This window comes from Poecile atricapillus, chromosome 3, assembly GCF_030490865.1.
Source record: "Poecile atricapillus isolate bPoeAtr1 chromosome 3, bPoeAtr1.hap1, whole genome shotgun sequence".
In the NCBI taxonomy this organism is placed as follows: Eukaryota; Metazoa; Chordata; class Aves; order Passeriformes; family Paridae; genus Poecile; species Poecile atricapillus.
The window spans coordinates 100987627-101012501 of NC_081251.1; the positions used below are offsets into that span (position 1 = coordinate 100987627).

At 43.7% G+C, this 24875-nt stretch overlaps 1 protein-coding gene across 5 annotated transcripts; it reads right to left on the reverse strand.

The window, feature by feature from the left end:
* Positions 1-3389: 3389 nt before the first annotated feature.
* YPEL5 (yippee like 5) lies at positions 3390-15695 on the reverse strand. Of its 5 annotated transcripts, none has more exons than XM_058834989.1 (7): positions 15558-15693; positions 12325-12458; positions 12167-12231; positions 11839-11994; positions 10994-11099; positions 7133-7305; positions 3390-5568 (listed from the first exon to the last, which is right to left on the reverse strand). In XM_058834989.1, exons 6-7 carry the CDS (start codon positions 7271-7273, stop codon positions 5344-5346), a joined length of 366 nt encoding a protein of 121 aa, XP_058690972.1. In that variant the 5' UTR covers positions 7274-7305; positions 10994-11099; positions 11839-11994; positions 12167-12231; positions 12325-12458; positions 15558-15693; the 3' UTR covers positions 3390-5343. The 5 variants fall into 5 exon arrangements, with proteins under 5 accessions (XP_058690972.1, XP_058690975.1, XP_058690973.1 ...); XM_058834992.1 differs by lacking the exon at positions 15558-15693 and adding an exon at positions 14491-14874; XM_058834990.1 differs by lacking the exon at positions 10994-11099.
* Between the last annotated feature and the right edge of the window lie 9180 nt (positions 15696-24875).

Sequence of the window (24875 nt, forward strand, 5' to 3'; positions counted from 1 at the left end):
AAAGGGATCTCCCTACTCCACTAACTGCATCTATTGCAACATCTGCCATTAGAGTGCAAACAACCATGGCATGCAGTCTGTTGTAATCCAGTCAACTTACTGTTTCAAACACCTGTAAATGTTTACAACAGTCAAATCAAACACTTACAAAAGGACAAAGCAAAATCCTGTATCTAAACATCCCCAAGTCCCAAAGAGAAACAGCACTGGATCTTGATGTCAGGCAAACACACATCCCTGTCCCGGGCAGAGTCAAAATACAAGATCTGAATATTCTTCTTTCTCCCATTTACCTCTCATGCTTAGAAAATCCAAATTATTACCATAGCCTTTTGCTCTTTCTACTTTCACTTCTATACAAAGTCAAGTTCTTGATAGTAATAAATGCTTCAGCTAATGAGAACAAAAACAGAGCCTGCTTCAAAGGACAAATACCTTCCAGTTGCCTTCATCCAAACACAACACAGAGCCTGTACCAAAGCCCTGGTGCTGCGCTTTCCACTCCTCTGTTCATCAGGGGACCTCAGATCCTCTGCAATGCCCAAGTGATTTCCACTTTCCCTGAAACCACACCAGGCAAAAAGAAAAGGCACAAGCTTACCTCTAGAATTTCTCCCACCTCTGTTGCTTCAGAGTGACCAGTTTAGTTGACATGAATCAGACACATGCACACACTTTCACCTGGGTTTCTCCTCCATATCCTAACTCCCATTGCAGGGAGATTTTTGGCCATATCTTAGACAAGCACCAGGGCTTATTTTTGCAGGAGCAAGTCAAACAGGAACACAGCCACTCCTTCCAACTGAGCAGCACACAGAGCTCTCAGTATCAAATTGCAAGTATTTCAGGTCCTTCAGAATGAAACACCATGTTTAAGAGACACAGACTGCTGTCACCTCCTTTTTAGAAGGAGGACTTGCAATGCAAACTTTAGCAAATCACACTTAAAATAGCATCAGAAGGAAAGAGATGCAGCACAACAATGGAAGTATCCTGGAAAGGTGTGAATGAGGTCTTCCTTCACATCACCTAGACCCAGAGTACAATGTTCAGTCAAGCACACTCCCAAACAACCTCTGCCTAGACTTGGGGATGAGAGATGATAAAGTCACTAGTATTCTGCCAGAAGAGCCTTTAAGTAAAAAAGCAGCAACAGCTTGGCAGGAGTTTTACTGAGATCACAGAAATCCACTCAAGCAAGAGCAACACTATCAGTAAACAAAAGGCTGGAAGGCAGATGTGAGATTTCTGCCCTCGCACTTTCCTACATGTACCAGAAATTCTTACATGAGAAAGAGGTAGGGAAGGAAGTAACTATGAGACCAGGAAGAGCTCCACACTTGCAGAAACCAGGCTTGTCATCAGCTGTTGAAGGTCTTTGCCACACAACATGTACTGAAACAGACAGGAGCTCACTTTCTTTGGCCATATTTCAGATTTCCTGCAAGAAATGCAAAAAAGAGCAAAAAAACTTGCACAGGAACATTATCAATCAGGTCATACTCCTCCTCACCACTCAAAGCACTCTTGGAAGTTTTTGGGCAATTTTAACTCCAGGCTAGGAAGAGAGGAGACTCAAAAAAGCTTAGTCCTTTTAAGTCCTGAAAAACCAGGATTGGAGAGCAAGTCTTATCAGTGGCCCAAGCAAAATAAAAAGACAGAAGCATTTCATCCTTGTCAGGCATCAAGAAGTCTAAAAAGCCCTTGGGATCCACAGGAAAGCAAGCTTCACTGAATTTTTAAAATTTATTGCTGTTCTAAGTAAAGGCAGACCAAAGAAAGAAACACAATGCACTATTTCTGGCTTTTGCAGAATGGTACTGCAGTATCACAGCTTGTGTTTCTCATCTAAAACAGGGTTCATCAACCAGCTAGCCTCTTCCCACATCAATGTCAGAGCCTTCCCAGCCACCTCATCCCTGTACCTGGCAATTGTGACCTCAACTGCAGCTTCACCTGTTCCTTACCTGCTCATCCACTGATGATCTGCTGACTTTTTTTTCTAAAGCTTTGACTCAAATCAGCAGAGACAAGCTTTCCCTGTAAGAATAAGGCTGTGGCAGTGACCACAGCCAACCCCAGAGCCACATGCAAGGCCACTTTTCCTAACAGAGCCACGAGACATGTACATCACTTCAAAAGTTCTTCTAACATCCCTGGAGAGCATAAGTAAAATGCTTTTACATTTCACAAACACACCATCCAATCTTCCACTTCCAAAAGCTGTGTTTTGCTGAAACAGTAGCAAGGAAGTATTTCAGTTTTGAGGACACCCACAGGATGAGATCATAGCACGGGTGACATGAACTCTAATCCAGCTCACGTCATGTAAATGTCACAGCACCACTGCTGGCCCAAGCTGCAGCCTACGAGCAGATTCCGAGGTCTCCAGGAACGCACAGTGCAGTCTGTTGTGCACTGCAATTTCCTTGCTCCCTTCTTTACCTCAGACCCCACCATGTGCCTGGCAAAAGATCACTGTAGTGGCACATTTTCCTGTGCCAGCCCTCGTTTGAGAATTCCAGACTACTCCACTACTACAAAATTGCAGCTGATGCCAAATAGCAATGTCTCCTCTGTCTCTAGAAGTGCTGTAACCAATGGCCTTGTTCCCCAGAGATAAGTTATCTGTGTTCACACACCAAGTGTCTCAAGGAGGAGCAGCCAAAATACAGGAGACTAAACTCTCCCAGAGCCATCAAAAGTGATATGCTAGGGAACAGCATGTAAGCTAAAACAGCAAGCCAAAGTCTACTGTTTTAAAGCTGCAGAGGACTTAAGTCTCATGGGATTTTTAAGAGTTCACCTCATATGTGTTTTTCAAATCAAATCAAAGGCTTTGTGAAAAGTAATTTTTATCATCTCACAACATTCTATCAAAATAGTCTTAATGTAAGTTAGAGTAAGAGCCCCAGTCTCCATCACACCAACAGAATGATCCTCTCATCTCAGTTCTTCAGCTACAGCTTTAGAAGTTGACCAGCTGCTAGCAGGTTTCTGCCTAACATCTGAACACAAAGGAAAAAGTCCAGATACATAATACCCAATTCATTAATTCCCAAGTCATTTCAGAAGCCAAAACTTCAAGTTTCTTGCAGAAGGTGGATTTTTTGCTTAGCTTGATGTCTTTTCAAAGTCATGGAAAGACATTTGGCACCCAGAATTCCGTTAAATGAGACATTTCTTGTTTTCTCTTTAACAGAAGCAAATTGACGGCTTTCAAGTATCCAAGTGGTTTCCATGAAGCTCTACTTGGCACCTTCCAAAATCAACAGAACTCTTGCCACTCTTGTCACTATGCTGCAGAAACTTAACACAAGGAATGAAAGATGGGTTATGCGATTTGACTGACACACTCTGTGACAATAATTCTAGAAGGACAGCGAAGATCAGTTCAGGACAAAACATACTTTATTGTACTGTAATGTCAGAAGTACAAGAAAAGTACTGAAGAGAACCATGCTAATGGCGCTTCCAGGGTCTGTGAAGGACAGAAGTACAAGATAATGGGGTACTACTGTACTCAGTGCAAAAACTGATTCATTTGAGGCACAAGTACACTATTGTTTAAGCAGCTTGATTCAAGCACAGCTCTGGTATGTGATCTACTCTGTTTTCTTTCTATGTGACATTTCTAGAACAAAGCTACCTTTACATGAAAGAGGCAGTAGATTCAAGTCAGGGGTGTCCAACTTGCCACTTGGCAACCAAAAAAACATTAAGAAAAATACTCTGCATAGCCATCCTCCACACCTTAGTTTCAGATATGGAGCTGTGGCTAGAGACAAAAAGTTATTCTGAAAGGTCAGAACCCAGATCTGTTTGGCTGGGTGGGGTTTCCCCCCTTTCCTACGTCTGTGGGTAACTTATTTCACGTTGACCACAATTTATCCAATAAGGAAAAAAAACCACAACCAACTCATATCTTGGGTAAGAAATCATACATATCTAACATTCAAATAAATTTCAGCCCTTGAGATCTTGACTTATGGCTTAAGACACAATGAAAGTGTTTGGGCACCCTTGAATTAAGTTAATGAAGAGCATTTTTGCTAAAAAAGGCAAGCAAGATCACTGCTTTAAACAGAGCTGATCTCTACAAGAACAAAGCAGGAATCCAAGTCACTAGTTACTACTAGGCTGACATGTACTGCTGCCCAGAAAGATAAAAACGTAACATCACAATGAAAAAGTTCAACAAAGTTGAAAGATAAAGGTTTCAACACCAGAAGCAGCATTTGAAAACAAGCTGTTTAAGTTAATCGTTTCAAGAGATGCAGATTGCATAACTCTACGCATGAACAAACATGCTGGCAATCTTCTCCTTTTACACAGCAGCTGTGTTTAACATAGGAAGTTCTGGGTTTAAAGAAAGCTACTTGAAGAAGAATTAAGATTTGCAATTCCTTGTCTAACTTAATGAGATTAGTAGAGAAACGAAAAAAAATGACTACTGAAACAGTAGTTTCTCAGTGGATCCCTATCATTACAAACACAGCTGGATTTATAAGCAATGCAAGACTAAACAGACAGCTATTACTTTATATTATTACTATGCTCATAAGTTACATCTGTTAAAGTTAAAAAAAGCCAAGCAGTTTTGCCCTATTTCAAGGATAGTTTCCAATCAACACCAGTTTACGTGGTGAATGGGACTTCACAAATAAACAAGGAATGGTGACATCTTTGGGTCAAGAATGACAAGAAATAATGGGCTCTGTGCTACCAATCAACCTCAACAAGAATATGGCACATGGGCCAGCCCAAGCCGTACCAACACTGAACCTTTAGCACTCAGCACAAGTTCGGATCTCTTCACTTTTGCTAGCAAACCAGGTGAAAAGGCTGGGTAAAAAAAAAAGCCCAAAAAACCAAAAACCTAACTAAAAACTTACGCCAAAAGTTGGAATATACTTTAAAAAAAAAAACATCTGTAGATTTAAAATAACTTGATGTTGACATCAGTTTGTGCAAACTAAAAAAAAAAAAAAACACCTCATTGAATTTCTCTTCAACAAAAGACAAATCCTGCAAATATTTTCTTTCTAGCCCACTGTACCTTAAGATACAATCTCAAATCTAACAGATGTAAATGAAAGAGTGTAAAAGTTACAGCATCTGCACAACATTCTTTCTACAAACAGCTGCTGGAGGGAAAGTAAAATATAAAAGGAATAAAGAAAGGAAGGTTCCATCTGAAATATTCTCACAATCTTTCCCACTTTGTAGTCCATGAATCCGACTCTGATGCTAAGGTGACAGTGTATGTAAGCAGATTTTTTTGTTGATTTTATTATATTTGAGTTTCAATTGAAGAGAACCTGAGAAGAGACTGGAGCCTCTTCAGGAATTGTCGGATGGAACATGCTCCTCGAAGCCTTCGCTCTCCCGGACCAAGGCTCTTTCCAGGATAACGCGGCCTTCCTTGTAGCGCTGGCTGTCTTCAGTGGCAAACTCATAGATCCAGCCCAGTTTGCTGTTGCAGTTCTTGCAGCTCACATCCCGGACCATGTGGCGGCCAGTGAGCATGACCCGGTCCTGAACTTCACTGTACTGCAGATTTACCACCTGGGACAAACACACAGCGCACAGGGAACACAAAGCATTAGTCTGCCTCTAGGAAACCTGGACAATCAGCATGTTAGAAGGGAAGAGCCTGTGGAACCACACACAAACTGAAAACTGCAGTGTAAAAAGTCTCCTTTGTGAGACTGTAACACCTTAAAGATGTGCTTCACAGCAATGTAAAACCCTCACATTTTAACTGAGAGACATGGATTACTATCACAAAATATGCAAAGGTTGTGTTCAACTCTGGGTGAGAAACTCTGTGGGTGAGAAATTCCCAGTGAACAGCATATTTATATAATTAATATAAATATGAAATAGTTTATATTTACTTAATTTATATCAATCCAACTGTAACGTATGTAACCCATTTTTAGCAGCTGATGTGATCACCAAGTCCCAGAACTCAAAACCAAAATATTAGAAGAGGTACTTCTTTAAAAATCTTGTGGTGCTTTTGAAATAATTACCTACCAAAAAGCCAGAGTCTGTGGCTGACAATGTAGACATGAAACATGCACCTTTTTGTGTGCTGTATCAGCAATTTAAAATATACTTTTAACTTCTTTTGCAGCACCACAAAACCATAATTCATTGAAAAGTTGATATGGAGATTCTAAAAGAAAGATGGGATTGTATTGCTTCCTCAGCTTTGCACCTGACTACTTCAAATGTATAGTTTCTGACTGCAGAAATGCAAAAACTCAAACTGCTGTAATTAAATCCCACTACTTAACAAAAAAAATTCTGAACTCCAGCATCCAGAGTTTACTGGATAAGGAAGAAACCTCTCATTACTGACAAGATTCAGGATAGCAGAAGTCCCAGAGCAAAACATAGTTAAGACACTATTGATGCCTTTATCAACTCTGCCCACTGCCAAATGCCTTACAAGATAAAATCAAAACTAAAATACACCAAGAATTATGTGACCAGGAACTTTGCAAGAAAGCAAAAGACAATCACAATTTTTTAGTTAACCTAATGGGTAAGTTTTTATGCAAGGTTAATAAATAATCCTATAATTCACTCAAAAAAATATGACTTCTGTATTTCAATCTATTGAATCTGATAAATTAAAAATTATTAAACTAAACCAGAGTATTATTGCCTGTAAAAAAGATTGTGATTGATTGTGGCAACTTAGGTTGCCAGACTACTGTTAACTTAAATGCATTTCAGAAATTAAACAAAATATTATCTAGACTTTTTCTTTTTTTGACTGCATAAAAGTGAAAACACCTTTGGAACCTTTTGATAGACACCAGATACGTTCAGAGTGAATCTGAGGTTCATATTACAGAAGTCTCTGAAGTTAAAATCCATCAATTTTGGCCTGATGCCTCTATATACACAGTCTTCTTTATAGACTTTCTGTATTGCAAACAAAACTAATTCAGGTAAGTTTCCCATCAACAGTAAATGTCAAATTTGACTTTAAAGACAACTGAAGAAAAGTTAAAGTAGTAATTATGCAACACTTTTTTTCGATTTCAGGACAGAGTCATATCCCACAAGGTCATTTTTCTAAAGTAAATAGCAGTTCCTCCAGCTTCTTACACACCTTGTTAAAAAGAAAGGCCCTTCCTGTTGCCCCTGTAAAGCGAGTGGAGATGAGCTCTGAGCGGTTGGTCAGGATTGTGTCGCAGTTTGCACAGGAGAACAGGCGAGTGCCACCAATATGATCCAAAAAAATTCTTCCCATTTTTAGAACTTATGTAAGTTTATACCCAAGACCTGGAAACAAAAAGAAACATCATGTAAAGAAAGCATTACATCAAAAAAACTGAAAGCCCCAACATCTCATATATATGGCAGAATATTCTTCAATTCAGCTAATGAATGCTCAAAGTCATTCCTGAGCTTACAGTCTGCTTTTACCCTCTCATCAAGACAAGTTCTTTCCCAAAGTGACCCCTTTACCAATTAGATGACTTAAATACAAACTAATTACATTAAATGAGAAAAACACAAACTGAAACCTTTAAAATACAGTTCAAACTTGCAGACCCCCTACTGGCTCCTACAGTTCTGAAACTCAGAAGCTTCCACTTCCTTTAATACAATACTGAAATTCTATTTCAGTACATTCCAAACAACTCACTTATCTTAGTCAGCACTAAGAAATGAAGCACTGAGAATTACACTGAGTCACCAAGACAATTACAGCTTAATTTTCCCAAGTCACCCCCGCTCTTTATAATACATATTTATTATGTCACTTCCCCATAGCTTTGCACAATTTATGACACACCATCACACAACACCACCACCCAGAATGCTGGTATAGCACCCTGGCTGCTATATTTGACTTGACACTTCTTTGTTTCACATACACACCAACATAGGAAAGGTTTGGATGCTATTTCACATAATAAACAACCCACCCAGTCTTCACAGCAGACAGTTTTATATACAAATGTTTAAAGTTGTCTAATCCAAAAACAAAATACTGTGTTATTTATCTGAGGTATTTCCAAAGCCTCATCACTAAAATACCTCAGCAAGTCTAATGAGAAAAAAGCCAGAGCTTAAAAACTTTATAGCAGATGACCTGCAGTGCCCAATAAATGAGCCTCTTCACTGCACAGGAAAATTGAAGTGTCTCACCAACTAACATAAACTACTCAAAGTTAACTAGGGAGTAGGCACAGAACACATAGCCGAAAACTTCAATCATGAAGGATAATATAACATGACAAAGGAATTTAATTATGATTTTATTTCCCTTTCAACTGCCCACCCAAGTTTTATGACTAAACTTCTACAGCTAAACAAGTAAAATGTACCTCCATTTATGCTTCAGATGTGAAATCAGAAAAATGTATTGTCTCTGCTTTTGTCATGCAGAGCAACGCAAAGTGAATCTGACACATTGCAATATTAGAATTGTGTGGGTTTTAATTTCCAGAGCAGGAGACTGTGCCCATCACAGAGAAGTCAATCAAATTTTGTGCTCATCTAATTGAATATTCTAAGTCAAACACCATTAAGAAGCACAAATACCTAATTTAAACTCATTTCAAGTTTTAGGGGATCAGTTTTTTAAAGCCTACTCTTAACATGCATAAAGCAAATGGACTAAAACTTGCACCTGCACACACAGAGCTTAACACACCATTTTTACATCTAAAAATCAGAAGTCACTGACATAATGATTTTTTCCGATCGCTTTATTTCACACTTTGTTTTCTTACAATGTGAGGCAACAAAAAGATTCCTAATATTGAACAGAGTGATTTTAGCTCAGGTTCCTTACCTTCAGATTTTTCAAATCACTATTTATCTTCTGTATCCCATCTGAAGGATACATAAAAATTAAACACAATATCATGACTCCTCCTTTTAAAGGTGATATAATACTCATTTCTCTTCTTCAAAGGATAAATAAAACAGATTTGAGTCTTAGAGGTGTGAGTCCACTCAAAATACAGTAAGCATTTTCATTTAGACTTCTCTAAGCTTTATACCTTTCTAATGTGCCTTATCTTTCCCAGCAAGCAAAGGCAAAAAAAAAAAAAAAATTAAAATGTGAATAGTGAAAGAATGAAGGGAAATCAACAGACAGTAAGTGTGAATAAACAAGTATCAGTCAAAGTCTCCAGCCAGAAGAAACCACAAACACAAGCAATTAAGACAATTGTAACAGATATGCCTATAAGGCACTTGGCCCAGGTCCATGTGCCATCCTTCCTAATTTTGGATAATGTTATCTTTGTGCTGATTATATTGTGGATTCAAAACAATTAACTGATCACAAGTTACAGTAATGTGGAATCATCCTCCAAAGGGGTATTTCTTTCAGAGTAAACACAATGCCCACCCTGTTAGTATTTTTATATGGTAACATCACATAAATCCAACCCATCCCTATCTCACCAAAAGCAACACAAACACAGAGCTTGGTGTCCAGAACAGATCCTTTACACAGACTGATCTTACACAGCATGACATTTTGAAAAATGCACCTAAACGCTTCAAATGCAAGTGCATCACCTGCCTAAAATCATAACTCATGTCAGGGCCCTCAGAAAAGCAGTAGCCCAGAGACACTAAAAATGGAAATTAAATACTTCAGAAGGGAGCACAAGAGCAATTCTAACAACCAAGTTAGAAGTCACAGCAACATACAAATGTATTATTTCTGGATATGGCATTATGGCATGGACTGAAGTCCTGAATCCTGAAGATCTCAAACATTAAAATAAATGCATAAATAAATATATTCAAAGATGTAAGGCTGAAAAATCTGCCTAGCAATACAAGGCCTAAAATCCTCATTTATTTATGTCACCTTAAAGAGCTGAAAGTAACCTAAAGTCATAGTAGAATCTAACAAACCAACCGGTACCAGAACACATTTTTTTAGAATACAGTGCCTAAGGAAATGTATATTCTTGAAATAATACACATTAAAAAATTTAGAAAATTAAATTCTATAGTCAGCACCAACAGTCAAAACAATACAGTTTTTGTGTATGTTTTTTTAAGAAACTGATAAAATACTGTAAGGTTTCTAGAGTGTCGAACTTTGGAAATGTAATCTCTACACTAACTACCACCTGGTAGACTTTAGTCAAAATACACACCAGGCAATGGGTACTTCTGACCTCAGTTTTGATTGTTGAATTCAATTAATTTCTAAGGGCCCAGATGAAGAATTATAAAACTAGTCATCTTACATTAGTCTTTATGTTACTACTCACAATAGTAAAAAGTAGGAAAAAAATTACAAAATGACTGCTAGTAATGCAGACTTAAAATGCCACACTTTATAATGAATTCTCTAAAAAACCTAACATGGAAATTTTGCTTTTTCCTCTCCTGTAAAATAGAGAAACTAATTTCAACTTGGAATCATTTTATGATTTCCTGTTCCTTTTTCTTCGTCCAAGCTAAAAACATAGCATTCACTTATAAGACTAAATCAGAAGGTACTTGCTGTGGATAAAGACTCCTCTCTCCTTATGTAAGGATGCTGAATCCTGTAGGGTATACTTACTGCACACAAGAAAAAAACAGAATCACAACAGAACAAGGGGAAAGCAATTTTCCATTGCCCTCAAGCTCCTGCCCCTTACAAATGAAGTGGTGTGTACAAAGTCACCCGAGTTAACTGCAGGGTTTTTTCCCTACAGTTTCACTACCAATCAAAAAGGTGAGGGTGTCTATTTATGTTCACACATGCATAAGTGATCTGAAAAAGCCACTTATAGGCAGCTTTGATAGGCAGCAGGAGGGCTCTCTTAAATGAGAAGCTGAAGAATTGTGAAACATAAAAGCATTTCTAAAGCTTAAGATCCTCTAAACAGGGAGGAAAATACAGTAAGTGCACTTGGCCATTCATTCACCATTTACACTTAAAAACACAGAAAATAACTTCTACTGGTCCAGAGAACCAGACAGGTTCCCTAGTGCTACTTACAGCTCCAGAAAGTGACACTACTGTATCCCACCAATTCTCCATCATGCTACCAGCAGAATTTTCAGAAGTAGTGGACAGGGATCTTGGTTATTCACAAAACCAAATGCTGAGGAAAGAACAGATTTTTTTGGCCCATGATTTCACTTTTAAAATCAGCTAAGCAATCTTTACTGGGTATGTATCAGTGATGAAGTTCTAGTGCTCCTGCCTTCATTCAAATTACCAAACACAAGTCATTTTATGAAATGAACAGCTGCAATGTAAAAGGCAGGCTTATGTACTTTCTTTAATGGGATATAAAGTATCTACTTGTCAAATCTCCCCAGTTCCAAGAGAGGGGTACTTTATGAACTGAGAGATGATGACACTGCCATTATTAAATACCCAGACCACCTTCCTGAGAGGACCTTTAGGAGAGCAATCAATGATAGCTCATATTACCTAGCAGGTCAGGCTTGCTGACAGCGCATGATTTCGACAGTACATTATTCTGACAGCTTGATACCACTTCTCAATCACACTGTGAAAATACTTCCTCCCTGCATGCCTCTCCCAGCGAGTGCATGGACAGACAGGAAATACAGGCACTGTGGCTGAGTGCTATAATGTGTATTCCCAGAGCAGTAGCTCCCAAACTCCCCAACAATTTCAGTGTTGATTTCAGCAACACTGAGCAACAACCCTATCAAAGGGCTGACATTCAGCAGCTTAAATTTGACCACACCCAAAACCACCTGAAGCACCACTTGGTTGGTATTTGTTACAACCTCACCTGCCTACCTTCACCACAATAAAGAATGAAAAAGTAACACAAAGAATTATTTATTAGCATCTTTAAAACTAACAGTCAGTGTTTTCTTGTCCTGGAATGCATCTCTTGAAGACACAGGACCGTCAACACTTGGGAGAGCCAGCAAGCGCTTTCTCTATACACACTGGACTGTGGATATTTCACAGGAGGAGCCTCAGTGTTGCTTCAGCATCATTTACTGCATTCCCATCTACAACAGAGAACAGCTGCTAGTTAAAGGACAAAAAACTGTGACCACCTCTCTTTCACTATTTTACAAACTAAAAGCATTTTCCTTTGTGAGCAAATAAGCATTCTCTACCCTTTGAGAAAGGGTTATGCATTCCCCTAAGCACACTAAAACATTCTCAAGATGTACTTACCCTGGAACTAGGCTGAAACCTCATCACTGCATCTCAAGAACCGGGCTTCAGCTTCCTCTTCTCATCTCAGAGGTGGACAAAAGAGGAAAGAGAATTCTTAGCACAGGTGTACAAGATGTTAAAGAATAATAAAGGAAAAAATAAAACTTGCTCCTTACCTTTCCAGGTTTCCCTGTTCACAGGTGGGGGTGCATCCGAAAATACAGACGTCGTCAGTCTCTAAGGAGGTTGGAGATTCAATGTCCGCCACCAACTTCTGCGACTGTCCAAGTAAACAGGGCCTGGCCTCTGCCTACATGCAGAATTGAAACCACCACATGTAGCCAAATGTGGAGAGAAACTGAACTGGAACAGCATACTGTGCTCATTAGAACCATCCAGCTACTGTAGCAAACTAAGTAAAAGGAACTTAATACAGTACAATGACAGAAGAGGCTTTGGCAAAGCAACGGAAGCTGTGCCCAGATGCAGGGCACAGCACCTGCCAACAAGAGGCTGCCTTGCAGGATGAAAACACCCTTGTGCAAGTTGCAGCAGTGTAATTTAGTATTGCAGGTTGCAGTAGTATCATCTCCTATTGCAAACTGGATTTTTTCCTAGCTAAGGTAAGCACTGGGATACTGGTATTTATGTCACATTGGTGCACTCAATCACTAGTCCAGGGTACTTTGTTTCACGTTTAGAGAGCAGAGCCACACAGATGGGTGCTTGTTTCTCATACAGCTCCCCCCATCTCAGTATCTTCCACAGAGTAACTTAAACCCTCACAATACTGTTGCTAGATAACATATAAAAGTATTGGTTTACAAGCGGTATCAGACTAAGATTAATTTTCTTTCACACCACTATACAGAGTCCAAAACCAGCAACTAGACCTGTCTCCCTGCTTCTTTTCCCCTTCATTTTCCTTCTTTCCCCTTCCTAATTACGCCACTGTTTTTAAGAAAGCTGTATTACCTTGTTTTGTAATAAATTTATTCTTATACTACTTAAACAATTGAGACTCACAGCTTATGTCTGTGAATCCATTCTGCAATTTTCTGAAAGCTAAACAACATATTTTCTGTTTTCATTTATTTTAGTGCTGAAATAATACAAAACTTCATCCAAAGACATCACTGCATTAATGAGTCATTAAAAATGAAATCCAGTAAACAACCTTTTAAGAAATGGTGTAAAGACAACCATCATCCAAACCAGCAACATCCAGCTGGCAGAAAGGGTGCTAACACACTAAGTGCACATCACCAAGAGATTTTTGTATTAACTAGAAAGGTCCTAAATGTAGGTAAAGGCTCCAGAATTAGAGATCACCTTGCTAACAAACGTCCACAACATACAGGCATTTCATCTACTCATTTAGCAAATTTTAAGTTAAATGTTGCTTAAGGGAATTACGTATTTCAGTGAGAGCTGAGCAACCAGAGATTTCAACACAGGTCAGACGTTAGTAAACAAACATGAACTAATGACCTGACTTGGACAACATCCCTTCAAGCTTGTGATGATTACCATGTTAAATACAAATATATAAACATGTGTACAGCTCTCAGTCTGTGACAAGCAACAAATCCTTGTCATCTTCCCTGCTGGGCCTTGAGATGCAGTTTTATTTGTTCACACACACTTGGCAACCACACTTGAAACTCACTCGTCATTATAAAAATCTATACACAAACAAAAAGCTCTGCATCTCTAAGTATTTCCGTAACAACGGAAGTGAAAGTAGCAGATGACTGAAGCCTCCAAATAGTATTTTTAAAGCCTACTTTAGAAAAAGAGAGCAGCACTTAAAAACGGACAGTTTTGTTTGTCACACACAGAACCTAAATTCAGGCATCCAGAATGAGGCTCTATATAAAAAAATATATATAAGATTATATATACAGCAGTTACATACAGTCACGTGAGGGAATGTTTACAACTGGGGAGCAAGTTCCCTCCCTTTCAGCCATCAGTCATAAACATAAGTTAAGATAATGGTTAATCTACAACCATTAGTTGCTGACATCAAGAGCTGTTCTGTGACACCACTTTCGAATGAGCCCTGCCCTGTTTCTCTCTCAGAAGACCGTGTGTACTTGCTTTGTTATTCCCTCAATCTAACCCTAAACCCGTGTTTATTGTTTAAAGAAACCAAAGACAAAAAATGTATTAAATTCTACGGCGGTATCAGTCCAAAACATGGCCTTTATTCTTAAATAAACACGCTGGATTGATCTAATCTACATCTACTTGCACAGTACAGCTAAGGGCTGAGCACAGAGTAACAAATGAAGCAGATAGACGACAGCCTCCACATTCCCTTTTGCTTCGACTCAGACCTTTCCCAGAGTGGAAAAGCGCCAGCAGAGTATTTCAGCTCCCTGGGCATCCATACTTCCACGGGGAAAACTCCAACCTAAGCGCTAGCAGGCGAATGTGCCTGGCTGCCGAGCGAGCCGCCAGCACCTCCACAAAGCAAACAGCACCACGGCTGGATCTGTGACAGCTCCCCGGGGGAGGCACCAGTCCGGCGGGGACACGGGGCCGCTCCGCCGGCCAGCGCTCGGCAAGCGGCACCTTCGCCCGGGGAGAGGGGCGCTGCGTCAGGCGGCGCCGCCACCCCCCGTACGACAGGGCCGGGCGGTTCAACCCCCGCGCAACCTCCGCGGCCGGGCCCGGGGGCGGCGCCGCGGGCGGTGCCGGTGTCGGTGTCGGTGCCGCGCACACACAAAGCCGCGCGCGCGCGGGGGCGGTCCCCGGCCCGGCCCGGCCCGCGCGCCGTCACGGGGGCGCGCGCAGCCAACCGGGGCCGGCCCGGCTCGTCCCGTCCCCCCGCGCCGCCGCCGGGCGCTGCCGGGAGCGCAGGAGCCCTGACAACAAACAGCAGGAAACAGCTGACGGGGAGGCACCGCCGCCGCCGCACCGAGGGGCCGTGCCCGGGGCCCACCGCCGCCGCCCACCCCCCCCAGCCGTCCCCGCTCCCGCACCGGGCACGGGCCCGGCCCCGCACCCACCCGCCCGGGGCTCCGCAAAAGAATTGGCCAGAAAAGTTGCCCGGTGCGGGGCCGGGGGAGGAAGTTGTGTCGGCGGCGACGGGGAGGTGGTGCTCGGTGCCGGCCCCCGCCGGGAAGGCTGGGCGGCGCTGAGAGACGCTGACAGAGAAGGGGACGCGGTGGGGGAAGGCCGGTGCTTTGTGGCGGCGCCGGGTAACGCACCGGGTCGGGCAGGGCCGACCGCTGCCCCTCTCAGCGCCCGCCGCCGGACCGGACCGGAGCGGCTCGCCTGGGGCTCCGCCGCGGCCCGACAGACACAGCGCCGCGGCGCGGAGCGGCGGTAGCCACCTCCCTCCCCAGCCGCCCCGGCTTCCCCGGGTAGCGCGGGGCGGGCGCGGCCCCCGCCCGGTTACCTGGCGCTGTAGAGCGGCGGTGGCGGCGGATCCGTGCCCGCTGTCTCCCCCGCCCTCCACGGCCCCGGCGCTCCGGATCGGCCGCGCGGCTCCGCCCCGCCGTGGCCCCGCCCCGCCTGTCAATCAGCGCGCAGAGGCCACGCCCCCTCGCTGCCGGGAGCCTCCGCCCCTGGCGCCTCACGCTCCGCCCCGCCCCGGGTCGCCTCACGGCCGCTCCCGGCGGGGCACGCGGGGTCACGGAATCACAGAATTACAGAATCTTAGAATTATAGAGTTAATTATAGAATTACAGAATCATAGAATCATCAGGGATAGAAGAGGCGTTTAAGATTATCTAGTCCGATCGTCCACTCAGCACTACCATAAATCACTCAGTAACCCCATAATCACTAAACACCACCACCCAGCACCATGTTCAGAAGCCTCTTGAGCACCTTCCGGGCTGGTGACCTCCCTGGACGACCTATTCCAATCCTCACCACCCTAACAATGACAATTTTTTTCTGTCTAATCTGAATCTCCACTGTCTCAGTTTAAGACCATTTCCTCTGGTCCTGTCACAGCAGACACGTCAGAGAAGACCGGCCCCCACCTCCCTACAGCATCCTCTCAGGCTAATGTATAGAGCAATGGGCTCTCCTCCAGGCTGAACAACCCCAGCTCCCTCAGCCATTGCTCACAAGATGTGTTTTCTAGACCCTTCACAAGCCTTGTTGCCCTTTGCTGGCCACACCCCAGCACCTCAATGTCCTTTCTAAAATGCGAGGCTCAGAGCTGGGCACAGTACTCCCACCAGTGCTGAGGACAGGGGTCAGGGCAGTGCTCAGTGCTGCAGCTCAGGTGTTGCGGGTGCTGGAATCAGGGCTAGACCTGGAAATGGATCCAGGCCTCACGCATGCGTCAGAGCCAAAGCTGGAGCCTTAGGGCAGTGCTCAGCCCTTCCCCACCTGCCAAGTTCCATTTCCAAGTTCCATTTCCCAGGCACCTGGCAGCCTCTGCCCTGAGCCTGGTGCCCTCCACTCCCCCTCTACCAGCCTCCCAGACCCCCTTGCCTCCCCCACAGCCTGGCAGAAATTCCCACTCTTAGGGGAGCTGAATGCCACAGCCACCTGAGAGGAATGGTGCGTTTGTCTTTACAAACAAGCTGTGGGTCTGCTGGTAAGATGCAGCTATCAGTGAGAGACAACAGAAACAATGGGATGGATTCCACTAAAAGATGAAAGAGGCACTGAAAGAACACTATGAATTCCACAAAAGTTAAGAAGGGATTATGCATTGGGGGATGGGGAAGGTATCCCAGGTATCAGGCATTCCGGGAAGCCTGTACCTCTCAAGTACCTCAGCCTATGGGGAAAGAGAGAAGGGACAAGCGGCTGGAAATTAGGATAAAAAGGAGGCTGCATCCTCCAAAAATTTGAGAGACGCCAGGGGAATGCCCCATGGCCCCTCCCTTTATTCGAATAAAGTAAAAAGACTCCTCTGTCTCCTTTTTGGACATAAACCTCTGGCATTTGTGGATTAATTTTCCTGACACACACAACACCTCCCTGCATCCCTAGAGCACATTGCTATAGATCTGGCTGGGAGGAAGGGGAGTCCTGTCTCCAGGCACCTGCATTCCAGGGGATTTGGCCTACCCTGGCTGTGAGCTTCACCACATTATGGGGCCCTGTGAGGGCTGGAGCTGTGGAAAGGCTCAGAGATGACTTTTGTCTACATCCCCACCTCAGTTAAGCTGTGACTCATGCTGCTTGCAGACTTTCAGGCCATTCACATTGAAATCTTTGTGGGATACCTTAAACACTGCCCACTGTGGAGATGAAAGATCAGAGGAGAATGAGGCAGTGTGGCCCTTCTTGGCCACTGTTTGCAAGTGCTATTAGTTCCCTGCCAGTTTTAAGGGCTCACAGACTGCGTCCTTGGAAAATAGTGGTCTTGGACCAAATACAGTGAAAAAAAAAAATCCTTTTGAGTTGTTGGCTATGAAAAGAAGATGCAAAAAGGCATTGTTTTCCTTCTATGGGGCAAGCCATGCCATTTTAAGGATTTCTGTTCTAGAAAAAGTATTTTCATTCCTATCTATCCATGTGGTATCACCAGAGGAGCTGCAGTAATGGCAGGAAGGAAGGACTCAGCAGGATTCTTCTGTCATTTCACACCAAGGCAAAGGGGCATCTCTGTGCATGTACAGGACACTGGACATGCTTACACACCCAGCTGTTCTTCAGCCTGTGTCCTTTGCATGGATCCTTTTATGAGAAGAAATGACCAGGCAGAAGAGAACACACAGCCTGTGTGAGGGTAGACAGTCAGTGGCCGGTCAACAACAATGTGCTAGGAGCTGCTGTTTGCTTTGGACAGACCTCCAGAAAATCAGATCTCTTCAGTATGGTCAACTCTGGCCTGATCCTGAACAGAACTGAGCATTGACGTTTCCCAGTGGCCTCACATCAGCCTCTCTTTTGATCATGGAAGGGGAGTGAAAGGTGTAAGAGCAGTCCATCAGACAGCGATCACCACTTAGTTAATGGCACAGGGACAGCAGAAGTACTGAGAATATTAGAAGGAAGCCATAAAACTGTGCCTGGGGTCCCATTTACCACCAGCAAATGGAGGAAATAACTGGCCTAACATGCCCCCTTTGTTAACAGGCTGACCTGATCTGCTGCTGATCCTTGCTGGGTAACCACGAGCTGTGTCCCTGGTGGATCTGCTCCACCTTGTCACAGGAGCTGTACAAGGGTCCATGTCTTACCTCTGCACAGCTCTTGTGGAGATCACCATAAACAAAGCCAAAACAGAGCAGAAAGAGAATCAAAGCAATGGTGCTTTATTCAGCAATAGTGCTTTAGTCAGCACTGGTGACTGGTTCTTATCTGGGGCCCTGTGAGTTCACTGCTCAGGTCTGCTGCTGAGGCACCCACACATTCCTGCCTCATTTTCCCTCTGTACAAGGGGCAGAGCGATGCTTCTTGCCTTACTGGGAGGTTGCAGGTTTGCTTAAGTACCCTTCTCCAGTCTGGACATATGGAGGGGTTGTATGTCTGAATATTGCAATCATCACAATGATATTACCATGAAAACAAAGCAAAGCCCAAACCTATGAATAGAATTAAATTCTCAGCAATAAGAAGAGTAGCTGTACCAATCAGAGAGAAGCCAAATTGACCATGAGACAAGCAGAGAATGGATTAGCCTGTGCTTGACAGATGGTGCCAGGGACTGATGTTTTTATTTCCCTAGCAGAGGAGCTTAGAGGAAGGGGGGGTAGGGGAGGGTGAGGTAGGGCACGTTTAATAGAACAAAGCAGCAGACTGTAGCAGCTCTGCTGAAAAACACTAAAAATACCAAAAGCAATTTCCAATTAGCTTGTAAGGGACATGCTACATGTCAGCTACAGGGTGAAAAACAGAATCAGCAGTATTGTACCACATGGCACTTTTAATTTTCAAAGCAGCCTGAAAACATTAATTAATTCTCCTCTGACATAGGGAGATACAGTGCAGTCAGCAGTTTGTTCCTTTATTTCTTATGCCAGGTTTTGGGAAGACCCTGGGCCTTTTCCACAGCTGATTCATATCACAATAGCTCAAATTACTCTGGAGGAGCCAGTCCTCTCTGCAGCACTACTGAGCAAAAAAGGCTGTGTTAGATCTGGAACTTAATCATGGCATGGAAATTCCAGAGAAAGAGGAGATGCCCACACCCAACAGCCTTAGTAAGACCCACCTATATTTGACCCTTCTAAAGCAATTTTTCAGCACTGTGAGCAGCTCGATAGGAATCATTTCAGAGTGAATTGGGTAACTGGGGAATCATCACAATCTCAGACAGAACTGTAGTGAAACTCAACCACCAACATATTAATCTAATTAAAACCTGTGACAAAACTTCAGTGGAATTCAGCAGGACCTGAGTACATCCCACTGAATGAGTGTCAGGGCTTGTTGTGCACATCTTCTCCCTTTAAAAAGAAAAATTACAGCTCAGTGGTTTGTGTTCCTGTTTCATCTCCAGAACCACTAATAATCTTTTGGTACACTTGTGGATCCCTGTGTGGCAAAGTTAAGCCTACCAAACCAGGCATGCCTGAGGTGGGACAATGATGCAGTGGGATTTTCCATTGCTGTTCCTTCCATGCCCAGGATTTCTGGCAGCAGAGAGGAGGCAGCTGAAATACAGAGCCAAGCTTACAGGCTGTGATCTCTCTGGGAGACAGCGTGACTCCTCACTGCCCCCTCTGTGCCTTCTCAGCTTTGCCTCGCATCAAAGGCTGGGTTCATCCCACGAGCTGCTCTTGTTATTTGGCAATGGCTACTGATAGCCTGTGTGTTTCAGAGGAGATGCTACAGCCTGCAGCTTCATTCTCATAAGGTAAGCTGACTGAAACACACAAAAAAGTAATTGTCTTTCATTTGATATCACAAGCAGACACTTAGTGCTTTTTGGCTCACCTGAAAGCTGACACAGGCACAAGTGCTACTCTTACAGGAACTTTTCAGATGGTTGTATTTTTTTGCCAGGGGAAATTATTTGTACATCAAAGTCAATCTCAACATCAAAAGATGAAGGTCAGTGGTGAAGCAGTCCCTCCACACCCTCTCCATAATGACAGAGCTGGTCTCATTACCCTGTCACCATACTTAGTAGCTAGATTTAAAAAGGTATTTAAGTGTAAAACCCCAAAGACCCAGGAGCCATATGAGAGACAGTACTTAATGTCTGAAGAGGGACTTCGAATTTCCATGCCATTATTAAGACATCAGGAATGGAGCCAGTAAGCGGGCCTGGTGCCAGGGAATGCAGAACAGTGTCCTGCAGAAACGAGGAGTCGTCGCTGTGCACACGGCAGTTCAGGGAGGTCTGGGACACAGAGCCCTCTGAAGCCAGGCCCTGTTGCAGGGAGCCTCACTGCCAGGCCCTAGCAAAGAAGGCAAAGTTGCTAAGTAGGAGGGATGGTGATACAGACCTATCACAGTGGGACAAGGATCTTGCAGGGTTTTTAATTTCTTTTTTCTCTTTTTGGTCCTCCACGGTGAAGGACAGTTACTGAAATAAGGAGAACTTTCAGGTTTAAGTCTGCAAGTCCTGTCTCACAAATCCTGTCCATCGGCAGTGCTCTGCATGATCACATATGTTATCACTTTCCTTTGGGGGAGATTTTGTCAGGTGTCCAACTCATGGATGACAGCCATCTGATTATGCCACTTCCTCCACACAAAGGCTTGGTTTGATGCACATGTGTTTGAGTGGAGAGAAGATGCCATGGGGTGGTGACCCACTGACCCAGCTGATGCAAAGAGCCAGCTGCCAACTCCCCTGTATTTTATAGGAGGTGATTTCAAGGGAGCTTTTATCTTCAGCTGAGAAGGTAAAGCTGAAACCATCCCCTTGGCAAAGAAAAACATCACAACAGCTGTCTACCAGAAGATAAACTGTTCGGGGGGAGAGCAGCTACTCCAACGCACGTGGACTTCATCAGACAGTCTGGGCTGTCCCTATTGTTTGTGAGCACTGGTTGAGAACAAAGACAGATTGGGCTAGAAAGGGCCCCATGCAGAGACATTCAGAGCCTGTACAGAACAGGACACTTTAATGTCTGCACTGGGTTGCTGGGGTTTTTTATATAATCAGAGGAATCTACTAACTTGGGAATATATAAATGTACACTCACCTGAGGCCCAGATGAATTCCCATAACTGTTTCATTTTTGGTTGCACTTACCAAGAAATGAAACTAGTTTGTTCCAATTGTCACTTCACAGACAGGGGTGTGAGAAGAAATCTTTGTAGTATTGTTAGTCTTTTCTATTCGCTGTTCCCGGAGCTCTGGGTGGAGTTTCCCAACCTCAGTCAACACAGCATTTCCTCAAAGGTCTTGAAGCTTATTCAGTATTGCTTTCAGTCTTTTAACAGCACCACCCCCTGCTTAGGAGGCACACTTCTGAGTGTCAAAGGTGAGCCTGTTTAAAGGAAAACAGCCAGCTCCACTGTAGGCTTACTACTCCTTTTTGTTCACAGGTACCTACCCAAAGACATTTATCAAAGATGCTAAATTCAGAGGGAGCAGAGTGAAAAAGGTAAACAGAGCCTGGGGGAAGAAACACATGGCCTACATAAAAAGAAGAGACAGGAGATGGAAGGAAAGGGGACAGGTTATGGAAATCTACCCGATAAACAGCTCCATCCATATCACTGAAATGATGGGATAGAGACTTGTGATCCTTTTGTGGTCCTTGGTCATTGTCAAACAGTCAAACAGTGAAGGTGCAATGCATGTGAGACCAGGAGGAGAACTCAGCAGATGTGTGTCTGTGTTTAACACCAGTCTCCAGGATGGAGAAACCTTGAGAAGGGAGACTTCACATCTGGTTTCTGTCCAGCAGCCATGGCCCGTGGGTGGCACCACTCCCTGCAGGAACACTGTGTTTCAGCAAGTGAAGCCTGTGAGAGGAGCCCACCCCCGAGGAAACAGAAAACGCCCAGCTCCCCTTCTGTAAGTGCTTCAGAGATTTGCGAGCGGCTGTCCCTCGGAGCCCAGCTGCACAGCTGAGTAAACAGTAACGTGTTTGCCTCTGGGGCAGCCTAGGAAAGATGATCCACGGTTTATTCCAGGGCATTCCTGAGACCTCCACAGAAGTGAGAAAGGATTTCTTTCCTTCCCAGGTACAATAATAACAAAAAGGAGGAAGCTCTCTGTAGTCTTACATCAGAACACACAGTATCATGTGCACAAAGATTCTCAAGTAGTTTGCTAAACTGAGTAAGCAATGCAGTTCTTGCTACAGAGATAAAAATTATGTGTCTGTGACAGTACAAACAAATGGACTGAAGCCCCTTGTCCTGCCAGAGGGGGACTGGCAGGGTTAGGCTAGGAGCACAAGGAAAAGAGTCTTCCATCTGTTTGCTTTCCAGGCTCCATTTTGTATGACAGCCCAAAGGAAAGGTGCTTGAGGGTTTTCATGTGGTCAGTTACTTATATGGTCAGTAATGCAATTATTCATCACATGTGACTGGCCTTGTTCAGGGCAAGTCACACGTGCAAGTTACACTTGCACAAGGCTCTGAGTTACACTAGCAAGAGACTTCCAGTAAAGGCAGCTGGGTCACTCATGAGCCAGTGAAACAGGTGAGAACAAGAATTACAATGAGAATTACTACAGATTTAAACTCAGGTGGGCTCGCAAAACTGTAGCACATGACTCATGTAAGCAACCCACAATGTGCCTGATTCAGTTTTCTCATTTCACTGGGACTCCACATGCAGATTGTTCACATTTGACAGAGGTGAGCAAGGTCCCTTCCTAGGTTTGCAGGATGTGACATGAGGGGGATATTTGCCTTCACACATGATTATGCATCAACAGGCGTAACACAGGCAGGCAACAAGGCATCAACAGTGCAGGGAGCTGAGCTGCAGCACCGACCACTTGGTATGGACCAGGACAGAGGGCATGTCAGTCTAGGTCCTTGAAGAGGCAAGAGGAAGAGATGGACAATCCATGCATTTTGAGGGGGCATAAAGCAGGAACAAAGCAAAAAAGCACCTCATAACTTGCCAATAAAGCATGGAAGAGTATTTCATCATACTGTTGTTGCATCATTATTAGTCAAGCTTCTAGGCATCTGCTAATGTGACAGCTATTTGTTATTATTACAGTGTTAAGACAGATTTCCAAAAGGCATCATGTAGGTGCCTCACTCCCGTTCATTTCAGAGAGACTTGGGTAATAGGGACTTAGCTCATAGTGCAGCCTCAGCCTCAGGAATGTGGGAGGCTACATAGAGGGATCACCCCTTCATGAGCCTCTAAACAGCAAAAAACAAATGAACTTTCACAGGTACCCTGTTAAAATCTAGACCAATCAATCTAGTTTGGAAAGACTCATTAGACTGAACTAATTAACCACTCAGCCCTTGAAAGCCACATGGAAAACAGCCTTCAGAGTATGTGCCAGGGCACAGCAATGGCCTGATGTTCCCAGAGGGCAGACAAGCCAGCAGCTGGAGGCAGAGCCAGCACAGGCGAGCTCTCAGGGATGGCACAAGAGCTAAACACAGCTGCTGGTGAGGCCAGCCAGTGCAATTAAGGTCTTCGAGTGCCCTCAGAGTCATGACTATACCTTAGAGGTAAAATGGCACGAGGAAGCGGATGATAGGAACAGATTCATTTAAATTTCTTGCAGTACAGGACTTACGTTGGAATTTCCTATTCTTGTTTTTCAAAAACTCAGCTATTATAATTTAGTGTGACTTTTCTCTGTGGAAATGTACTGACCTCAGACTGGTGGAATCTCAGGTTAAAATCTGATCAGCTAGCAAGAGAAACAGGTCTGATCTCATTCCAATCCCTTGCAGATTTTTGCCCAAAAAATCATGCAGACACTTGGCAGTTTCTAACTCACTTTGGGAAGATCCAATTTTAGATAGTTGAGAACAAATTAATTCAAGAAGAAGAACATCACAAGGATTGAGATGCTTTTAAACTTGATACTCAATTGACCTGTGTCTTCCTCTTTTCCTGTCTCCCAGTATCAATTCAGTAGTGATCTCACAGAGCCCTTCCATGCTTCTCCTCCCCTGACAGATAAAATCTGCTAGTCAAACCTGCTGGGGATTTCAGCTTTGTCTGGGGGTTGTTTTTTTTTTCTTCCCTTGCTACCTTAAGCTGAGAAGCAAACTCAGATGCTCACAGAATGCAGACAGTGTAACTGCCTGTGGGCAAAGGGAGCTGGCTTCTCCCAGGCCGAGTAAATCACGAGAAAATGTGTTTCTGTTTGGAATACCTGTTGTGGGTAGCTCCCAAAAGAATAGACCAGTGCGGTACTCCCCCCAAAATAGCAAGCAAACAAGATAAACGCAGTGACACTTACATGAAAAACAGGAGCTGACTAAACACAAGGAACAGCTCAGAACTAGGGGCAGGAAATCAAAATTACAGAGCCGAGAAATTGATTAAAACAATAAATAGGTCAAATCAGTTTGAAACACCAGGAAAAGCTTTCTTTCCTTGGCAAATTCACTTGAGCAACTGATAAGTAACTGAAAGGAGAGCTGAACCATGTGTCGGGCAGGTGAGTTTTCTGTGGCTGTTAATTACCCCCGGTTTCTGAAGGCGCTGTTAGTGGCTATTGATAGCGTGTGACACATCACTCCTGCCCACATCCCTAACTTCGGGGACAGTGATGCACACATGAGCCACGTTAGGTTGCCACACAGCCCTCCACGGGCAGCCCACATAGTGGCATCTGTGCTGGCTCACTGTCACTGATGCCTGTCGCTTGCTGCTGCAAAGGGAACACGGTGGCTCTCGGGACAG

Coding starts and splice junctions, on each gene's coding strand:
- YPEL5 (XM_058834993.1), bottom strand. CDS start 7,273: ATGGGAAGAATTTTTTTGGATCATATTGGTGGCACTCGCCTGTTCTCC. Junction 5,569..7,132: donor GGGCCTTTCTTTTTAACAAG/GTGTGTAAGAAG, acceptor TGTTTGTCCCAG/GTGGTAAATCTGCAGTACAG.